General features: G+C 43.9%; 1 protein-coding gene across 4 annotated transcripts; it reads left to right on the forward strand.

Annotated features, from left to right (window-relative positions):
* Positions 1–2,979: 2,979 nt before the first annotated feature.
* Positions 2,980–9,881, forward strand: ears2 (glutamyl-tRNA synthetase 2, mitochondrial). Of its 4 annotated transcripts, XM_076982457.1 has the most exons (10): positions 2,980–3,000; positions 3,191–3,336; positions 3,647–3,747; positions 3,886–4,075; positions 4,743–5,215; positions 5,439–5,547; positions 7,667–7,820; positions 7,899–8,029; positions 9,104–9,231; positions 9,599–9,881. In XM_076982457.1, exons 3-10 carry the CDS (start codon positions 3,732–3,734, stop codon positions 9,736–9,738), a joined length of 1,341 nt encoding a protein of 446 aa, XP_076838572.1. In that variant the 5' UTR covers positions 2,980–3,000; positions 3,191–3,336; positions 3,647–3,731; the 3' UTR covers positions 9,739–9,881. The 4 variants fall into 4 exon arrangements, with proteins under 4 accessions (XP_076838572.1, XP_076838570.1, XP_076838569.1 ...); XM_076982455.1 differs by having other exon boundaries at positions 2,986–3,336; positions 3,592–3,747; positions 9,104–9,239; XM_076982454.1 differs by having other exon boundaries at positions 2,986–3,336; positions 3,592–3,747.
* The last annotated feature ends 90 nt before the right edge of the window (positions 9,882–9,971 follow it).

The following is a 9,971-nucleotide window of genomic DNA, read 5'->3' on the forward strand; positions in this document are numbered from 1 at the left end:
TAAAACATTGAAATGATTGCACATAGCCTATTGAACCAAGACCTAACACAGTGTTTATTATTTAATGCTTAAATGAATAAAGCAATACTTTCTTATGGATCTGTCAGTAATTTCAAGTGAAAACATTTTTCAACAAGCAAACAGATAAAAACAAACTTCCTTCAAAGAAAACATGTCCTGTACATTAAATGAATAAAGTAATAAAGGTTTGAAAAGTGCTGGAATTTAGGCTAAAGTACTTGAAAATGCTTGAAATTGTAACTACTTCGTTTCACAACAAATATCTGTCTGACTGAACAGTTAACAAATACGAGCCTCTTGTAATTCCAGGACGAAACATGAGAGAACGTGAAGACGTTAAGATTGGGCGTTTTGAAAATAAACAACCATTAAATAATGTGAATAAAAGCGAATTATGTCGAATCATTTCGAATATATGTATAAAAATTTAACTTAATTAAGTTTAACGTGCTGGTGCGCACAACGTTACAAAATTCGAGAGGTGCACGACCTCGCGAATCGACAGCGCGCGACGCCCTCGCCCACGGGCGGAGCCACTGCGATTACGTCATTTTCGCAGAGCGGACCTTTGCCGCTTGTGTGCGCTGCAGTGACTTCGCGGGCTACCGTTGCATTGTGGGGAATGTAGTGTTTGTGCGTGCAAAACACAAGCGGGCGGCTGTGGCCTGCGGGCCGGTTCTAATAGTAATTAAATATCATCCAGGGGGCCATAGATAATCAATTCGCGGGCCGGATCTGGCCCGCGGGCCTTGACTTTGACATATGTGGACTACAAGCATTTCCATATCCCCCCAGGAGCTACCAAGAGCCTGTCAAAAGCAGGGAGCCGCACCTTCACATCCCATTAGGCCATTCCTTTGTTATGTACATGCAGCCGGGGGGGTTGGTGATAGTGTGAACTGTGTAGATCCATTGACTCCGATGGAGAAGAAAAAACCCTGGCCTCCCCTTGGGGTAGGAGTGCAAAAAGTACCATCTTGATAAGTAGCTGAGGATTTTTTTTGTATAAATTTATGTAAACATATATTTACCTACTGGCAGTTTTTCAAAAGACAAAAACTATTTCAAATAAGGTAAAAAAAAATCAGAGCTATTTTGACTGATGAAAATGCCACTTATAAGCCACTATAATTCAAATATTATGTTTGTGTCAATTTCACATTATTTCAACCTTTCACAAATCAAATCTCAAACATATCCTGAGATGAGCAGACTTCTTCTTGCAAGAGAGCTCGCAGTCTCATGAGGCAGCCAAAGGTGTGTATTGAAAGGTGTGTCAACAGCAACCACCCACAGCACACGCCTCATTTACATAACACTGGAGGTAAGAAGGGCTTATCACATCTTCCTTTATCAATATGTATGATGGTTTACAGATGTGAGGACTCCTTTGTTTAACTCACATATAAATATGGGTAGACTTGCAGTGTTCGAGAGAGGAGATTCACAATTGGCCCGAGACCTCTCTCAAGCAAGACCATGGTGCTTGATTTGATGCTGTTACTTTTGTAATAAACTTATTATTGACAATTAAGACAGAGTCTTCTTCATTCATCCTCACAGCATTGCTAAAGAAGAAAATACACCTCAGCATAACCCACAATCTTCCCAACTTCCCCACAAAAGCAATATAAAGGAATTGTCAGTAATCAACATACCACTAATGTGAGGTAATTTGTTTCAAGCATCATCAACAAAAACATCAATAATACGACACAGTCTCTGAACCGTTTTGGCAACGCAGTTTCAACATTTACCCCAGCACCACACCTGTTAACCAATTAACCAATTAAAGTATATAGAACTATGTTGCATGATCACCGATAGCTCAAAAATGATTTTAAACAAAGGAAATGAAAGTGTGTTTTTATACGATGACGAGAGCAAACAAATAACTAATAAATATTACTAACATTCAGTATGCTGTTTGAAAGAGTGACACTGATGCTTTGATACTAAATGAATTTTCTATGGCAAAATATGAAGTGTTCTTACTTTGTAGACTTTTTAAAAGAACAATTTAAGGAGAGTCAAGTTATGTGTAAACACGTGTTCAGAATGGGATTTCTCACGAAGAGTTGTATGAAGATGACTGAAAATAGTATTGTGTTTTAAGAATGTTTGATAATATTATGATATTACCCAGTAGACGGTGCTACTGCACAAACAGGTTAACTTTAATTGATTGCTAGCTAACTAGCCTAGTCTACAGTCCCACTTCACCTATTAACGACTAGCTCCAGGTAACTCTAGGCTATGGTAATGGTATATTATTTTTGAGGGGATGTTTTAAAAGAATGAGCTAGGAGTCACCAAGAAGGCTAAATTACAGACAATGGTGCTTACTATCAGACCAGCAAAAATACAGAAACACTCACCTGTTGATTGCTCATTATCAAGAGCTCACTCACAGTCAGCTGGGTGCTTCTTGTGCAGTCACGTTTTGTAAAGTGTACCAACAGCGCCACCTACTGTTCATGATCAATGTATTTGACGGCAGTGTGTATTTGTGAGAAAATCTCGACAAAAGGTGATCTTGCTACAAGTGTGCCAAAGGTAACGTAATCCACAAATCACACAAGTTGTGGAACATGTTGTACGTATTTGAGAATCATGAGGTGGGAATGTTTTTATATATTATATTTGTTGAGTGATGTTTTACAAAGCAGCTCTGCATTTGTTTGAAATTCACATATGAATTTACAACAATTGCATTTTGTATTTGTAAGTCGAATTTTTATTTGTACACTGTTTTGTGTTTGTTTGCAAATAGTATAATATTTGCAGAATATGTCATGATTTATTTATTTTTTTGACAGAAAATTATCACCATAAGGGTAGGGAAAGAAAAGCAGATCATACCATTTGTGAGGCAAGGTGATTGCTATTTTGAAGCATGTCGAAACAGAGTAAGGACATTTGTTTTGAAATGTGAGGATTACGTCAGTTCCGGTACGTGTTCCGCTGTCAACCACGCTGGTCAGTGATACTGGAGTATATGTGAGACCAGTGATACTGGAGTATACGTGAGACCAGTGTGTGTTTGTGTGTGTACTGTGGTGTCTTAAATGAGTCCGAGCTGGTGTGTTTGATCCTCCCGGATCATGGCGGTCATGTGTTCACAGCGGAGCCGCTTTGGTTTCAGCGGGATCTTCCACATGTATTGCAGAACATCTAACGCTGTAAACGGCGTCTCCACGACCTCCACGACCCGCTCTCACTGGAATAAACACGCCCGAACCTACACGGTACCGGCCACGGCTCCCGGTGGACACAAGCACGAAGTTAGAGTCCGCTTCGCCCCGAGTCCCACGGGTAAGAGACTGTGTGTGTGTGTGTGTGTGTGTGTGTGTGTGTGTGTGTGTGTGTGTGTGTGTGTGTGTGTGTTTCGCGCCGAGTCCCACGGGTAAGAGACTGTGTGTGTGTTTCGCGACGCGTTACAAAACATTCAAATGTGGACAGTAGCGAACCGTGACCCCCCCCCCCCCCTCTTATTTAATAAGTTATTAAATGGTTCACACACTGATGGTCTTAGTGAACACACACATAAAGTGTTTTGTTTGTTGTCAGGGTTTCTGCACTTGGGTGGTCTGCGCACAGCACTGTATAACTTCCTGTTTGCCAGGCAGCAGGGCGGGACGTTTGTCCTGCGTCTGGAGGACACAGACCAGTCTCGCCTTGTTCCTGGGGCAGCACAGGACATCCAACACATGCTGGAGTGGGCTGGTACTCATGAACATCACTATAGCAACATCACACCACCACTACTACCATATTGCCGACATGTTAACACCACTGTGTGTATTCGTCCTGAGGAGTGTGTGTAGAGGGGGTGACTATGGTCCATATGTTGTGTGTGTGTAGGTATTCCTCCTGATGAAGGTGTGTGCAGTGGGGGCCAGTATGGTCCATATGTGCAGTCCCAGCGACTACATTTCTACTCTGCTGCGGCTACAACTTTGCTGGAGTCAGGCCACGCCTACCACTGCTTCTGCACCAATCAGAGACTTGAGCTCCTGAAGAGGGATGCACTGCGCAATGGCCAAACACCACGGTAACACGCAAAGCACCACGGTAACACGCAAAGCACCACGGTAACACGCAAAGCACCACGGTAACACGCAAAGCACCACGGTAACACGCAAAGCACCACGGTAACACGCAAAACACCACGGTAACACGCAAAACACCACGGTAACACGCACCCACACGCAAAACACCACGGTAACACGCACCCACACGCAAAACACCACGGTCACACGCACCCACACGCAAAACACCACGGTAACACGCACCCACACGCAAAACACCACGGTAACTAACACACACCCACACGCAAAACACCGTGTTACTGTGGAGTTTGAGCAGAGCTGTGTGTGTGGTTGGTGTTTGAGCAGAGCTGTGTGTGTGTGTGGTTTGTGTTTGAGCAGAGCTGTGTGTGTGGTTTGTGTTTGAGCAGAGCTGTGTGTGTGGTTTGTGTTTGAGCAGAGCTGTGTGTGTGGTTGGTGTTTGAGCAGAGCTGTGTGTGTGGTTGGTGTTTGAGCAGAGCTGTGTGTGTGGTTGGTGTTTGAGCAGAGCTGTGTGTGTGGTTGGTGTTTGAGCAGAGCTGTGTGTGTGGTTGGTGTTTGAGCAGAGCTGTGTGTGTGGTTGGTGTTTGAGCAGAGCTGTGTGTGTTACTCTCTTCCACTGGTAACTGGTGGACACACTCTTTGCTTTTACAGGTATGATAACAGATGCAGGCAGCTGAACTCTACCCAGGTACAGGAGAAGCTCTCTGCTGGCGTGCCCCATGTGATCCGTTTCCGGCTGTCTCCGAACTCCGAAGCGTTTGAGGACATGGTGTTTGGCTGGACGAGGCATGATGTGGCGGAAGTCGAGGGTGACCCCGTGATCATCAAGGCTGATGGTTTTCCAACCTACCACCTAGCAAGTGTGGTGGACGACACACACATGCGTGTGACTCACGTACTTCGTGGCTCCGAGTGGCTTATATCCACCTGTAAACACCTGCAGCTGTACCGGGCCCTGGGCGAGACTCCACCCACATACGCCCACCTGCCCCTCCTACTGAACCGTGATGGCAACAAGCTGTCCAAGCGCCAGGGAGACATCTATATCCAGCACTTCAAACAGCAGGGGGCGCTGCCCGAAGCACTCATAGACCTGATTACTCACTGTGGATCTGGATTCAACAGTGAGTCACTGACTAAAACACTGAGTTAGTCAAATAATGAGTCAAGGGATCAGTAGTTAAGTGAGTGAATCAGAAAAGGAGTCAGGGATGTAGAGGTTGAGGGAGTGTGTGTCATTTCATTAGCATGTGCATTATTATTATTCTAAATTTGTATGTATTTCTGGTATGTTTGTGTTCAAGTAAGTTGTGTGTTGTGAATTTGGCATTGATTTGTGTGTTCAAGGTAATCGTCTGGGCCGGAGGCTGGATGATCTTATCAGTGAGTTTAATGTGTCGAAGATCACGACGCATTCTGCTCTACTCGACTTGGACAAACTTCCTGAGTTCAACAGGTCATAGCCCAACAGATAGCCCACACATACAGTTGTGATCAAATTTATTCAACCCCCACTGAAATAAAGTGTTTTGGCCAGTTTGACATTGATTTTGATAATTTCAGTCATCTTATTTACAATTATATCAAAGAGGCACTTATAAATTAGACAAACATAACATAATATTTATGATGGAATAACCACAAATGTCTTTACTGTGCTCACATCATTATCAGTTTTATTCAACCCCCTAGTGACATTATTTTTTAGTACTTAGTACAACATCCATTTCCAGTTATGACAGCTTTCAAGCGTGAAGCATAGCTTGACACAAGTGTCTTGCAGCGACCTATGGGTATCTTAGCCCATTCTTCATGGGCAAAAGCCTCCAGTTCAGTCACATTCTTAGGCTTGCGCACTGCAACTGCCTTCTTTAGGTCCCACCAGAGGTTCTCAATTGGATTTAAGTCTGGTGATTGCGATGGCCACTCTAGAATGTTCCAGCCTTTCATGTTCAACCATGCTCTAGTGGACTTGGATGTGTGCTTCGGATCATTGTCCTGTTGGAAGGTCCAACGTCTCCCAAGCCGCAGGTTTGTGACTGACTCCATCACATTTTGCTCCAAGATCTCCTGGTACTGAAGGGAATTCATGGTACCCTGCACACGTTGAAGCTTTCCTGTACCATTAGAAGCAAAACAGCCCCAAAGCATAATTGACCCCCCGCTATGCTTCACAGTAGGCAAGGTGTTCTTTTGTTCATAAGCCTGGTTCTTCCTTCTCCAAACATAGCGCTGGTCCATTGTCCCAAACAGTTCTAATTTAGTTTCATCTGACCACAGTACACTGTTCCAAAACCTTTGTGGCTTGTCCACATGACTTTTGGCATACTGCAGTCGACTTTTCTTGTTCTTTGGAGTCAGCAAGGGGGTGCGTCTGGGCGTTCTGGCATGGAGGTCTTCGTTATGCAGTGCGCGCCTTATTGTCTGAGCTGAAACTTCAGTGCCCACATCTGACAGGTCTTTTTTCAGTTCCTTAGCAGTCACGCGGGGATTTTTCTCCACATTACGCTTCAGGTAGCGCACAGCAGTCGCGGTCAGGATCTTCTTTCTGCCACGACCAGGTAACGTTTCCACTGTGCCCTTTAACTTGAACTTGCGAATGATACTTCCGATAGTGTCTCTTGGAATATTTAACAACTTCGCAATCTTTTTATATCCATTGCCATTCTTGTGAAGAGCAATAACCTCTTCTCTTGTCTTCTGGGACCATTGTCTTGCCTTCACCATGCTTGGAAACACACCAGTAGATGTCTAGAAGGAGCTGAGTATCACAGTCCTTTTAAATCTGCCTAATTGGTGCTTATCATGCTTGATTGCTGCTCGTTGACATCCACAGATGTTTTCAATACCTGATGGAAAACACTGGAATGAACCTCTGTTCTTAGGAGTGGTAGTCGTAAAGGGGTTGAATAATTGTGTCAATGAAGAAATCACAAAAAGGCCATTTAATACTTTATGACAAAAAAAATTGATGCTATCTTAGTTGCATTTAGTTCTTTAACAAGTCCTTGTAAGATTTCATTATGAACACAATTACAAATGTGCACTGAATTCCATAAAACCCTTCGCAGCATTGGGGGTTGAATAAATTTGATCACAACTGTAAATAAGTTGCTAGGTCAGCCCAAGATAGAGGAGACAGATACTAACACTGGATATGGCCCTCTACAACATGCTGAACAAGGAAATGTAAATACATCTCTAGGGTTTTCTACTAACCATGGTTCTGAGTGTCTACCTTTGAGTGTCTGTCTATCTTTGGAACAGTTTAAAGCATCTGGTCAGCTGATCTAAGGGACCAAGATGGAACATATAAATGTAATAGTTCAGATAGGTAGCATGGGGCAAGTCTGTTAAGAGATTTAAAAGCAAATACCAGAACTTTAAAATGGATTCTTAAGTGAATTGGGAGCCAGCGAAGAGCAGCTAAAATTGGCGTGATGTGCTCTCGCCTTCTTGTACCAGTTAAAAAACGGGCCGCGGTGTTCTGCACAAGCTGTAGACGGGTCATGGAGGCCTGACTTATTCCAGTCAATAGTGAGTTACAATAGTCCTTATATCATCTATGTGTACAGGATTCACTTGCAGAGAAGGATTGAAGATGAAGGTTTATGCTGCCACCTGGTGAATGAGTTAAAGGATCACCTCACACACACCTATGGAAGTCTGCTTAGAGACCAGTGTGTTCTGGAGCCCAGTTACATCCAGAGGGTGCTGCATATGAGGAAGGTAAATTTGCCTAAGTAACACTTTATCCCTGCCTTTTGTCTACCATAGTCTTTAAATGTTTTTAACTCTTTAACACAGGGTCACATCACCTCACTGAAAGACCTGCTCACTCCAATGTACTCATACCTGTGGCTCCGCCCCTCTGTATCCCAGCAACAGCTGGAGGAGATGAGTTCAGAAGTGCAACACATCCTTGCTCACACCATACAGTGAGGCTGCATCCAGTAACTTATGCAAATGTATTCATGCTGGGGGTAGGGGGCGTGGCACAGCTAACACCATACAAAAATGTGAAATTCCCATATTAGCAAATGTACACTCACCGGCCACTTTATTAGGTACACCTTGCTTGTACCGGGTTGGACCCACTTTTGCCTTCAGAACTGCCTTAATCCTTCATGGCAGATTCAACAAGGTACTGGAAACATTCCTCAGAGAGTCTGGTCCATATTGACATGATGGCATCACACAGTTGCTGCAGATTTGTCAGCTACACATCCATGAATCTCCTGTTGCACCACATCCCAAAGGTGCTCTATTGGACTGAGATCTGGTGACTGTGGAGGCCATTCGAGTACTTCTGAATGTCGCAGCAGAAATTGAGACAGCAGACCAGGCAACGCTTTTCCAATCTTCTATTGTCCAATTTTGGTGAGCCTATGCAAATTGTAGCCTCGGTTTCCTGTTCTTAGTTGACAGGAGTGTCATCCGGTGTGTCTTCTGCTGCTGTAGACCATCCACCTCAAGGTTCGATGTGTTGTGAGTTCAGAGATGCTCTTCTGTGTGCCTCGGTTGTTGACCTTCTATCAGCTCAAACCAGTCTGGCCATTCTCCTCCAACCTCTGGCATCAATGAGGCATTTGCACCCACAGAACTGCCACTCACTGGACATTTTCTCTTTTTCTGATCAATCTCTGTAAATCCTAGAGATGGTTGTGCATAAAAATCCCAGTAGATCAGCAGATCTGAAATACTCAGTCCAGCCCGTCTGGCATGTCTTCCCCATTCTGATGTTTGAACTGCAGCAGATCGTCTTGGCCATGTCTACATGCCTAAATGCATTGAGTTGCTGCCATGTGATTGGCTGATTCGACATTTATGTTAATGAGCAGTTGGACAGGTGTACCTAATAAATTGGCCAGTGAGTGTATGTGTGTTCACTACTGTGTGTGTGTTTAGTTTTGCACCTGTGTTCTTGTCAGGGTTGTGGGAATCTGTACACTGCAGCTTCTGACTGCTGTACTGTTTTGTGTGTGTGTGTGTGTGTGTGTGTGTGTGTGTAGGGTGATACAGGGTTGTGGGAATCAGTACACTGCAGAGTTTCTGACTGCTGAACTGAAGCTTATTGTCAAAAAACTGAAGAAAACTAAATACAGTTCAGTCATGAAGATCCTCCGTCTGGCACTTAGTGGTGAGCAGGTAACCACACACACAAACACACAAACCCTTACACACACCTTTACATACATACACACACACACACACACAAACCCTTACACACACACACACACACACACACATAAACCCTTACACACACACACAAACCCTTACACACACACAAACCCTTACACACACACAAACCCTTACGCGCACACACACACACACAAACCCTTACACACACACACACACACAAACCCTTACACACACACACACACACAAACCCTTACACACACAAACCCTTACGAACACACACACAAACCCTTACGAACACACACACAGACACACCTACACACACCTTAACACTAATTTGACAGTCTTTCCTTCTCTCTCACGTACAGCAGGGACCAGGTGTGAGCGAGATCATGATATCTCTGGGGAAGCAGGAAGTATGCTGTCGCCTGGAGAGTATTCTACAACATTAACTCACAGCCTGTTTGCTCTCCAAACTTACGACACGGTTGTGTTTTGTACACAATAAAGTTGTTGTGTGTAAATACTGAGTTCTTGTTGAGCTCTGTGTATGGAAACAGTTGTTTCATGACGTATGTAATGACGTATGTAAAGATACAAGGAGCAAATGTGTTTAATATCTTTTTAATAAAGTTTGGGGGAGGGCCAATAGCCCATTTTGTGTTTATTGTGTTTGGCTGGTGCGGGGCTGTGTTGTGTTTATTGTGTTTGGCCGGTGCGGGGCTGTGTTGTGTTTATTGT

The sequence above is a fragment of the Brachyhypopomus gauderio genome, chromosome 20 (genome assembly GCF_052324685.1).
Source record: "Brachyhypopomus gauderio isolate BG-103 chromosome 20, BGAUD_0.2, whole genome shotgun sequence".
NCBI lineage: Eukaryota > Metazoa > Chordata > Actinopteri > Gymnotiformes > Hypopomidae > Brachyhypopomus > Brachyhypopomus gauderio.

What these genes read in the sequence shown, in the direction of transcription:
- ears2 (XM_076982454.1), top strand. Translation starts at nt 3,126, where the DNA reads ATGGCGGTCATGTGTTCACAGCGGAGCCGCTTTGGTTTCAGCGGGATC. An exon ending in ACACATGCTGGAGTGGGCTG is followed by an intron (nt 3,748 to 3,885) that starts GTACTCATGAAC and finishes GTGTGTGTGTAG; the next exon opens with GTATTCCTCCTGATGAAGGT. An exon ending in AAACTTCCTGAGTTCAACAG is followed by an intron (nt 5,548 to 7,666) that starts GTCATAGCCCAA and finishes CTATGTGTACAG; the next exon opens with GATTCACTTGCAGAGAAGGA.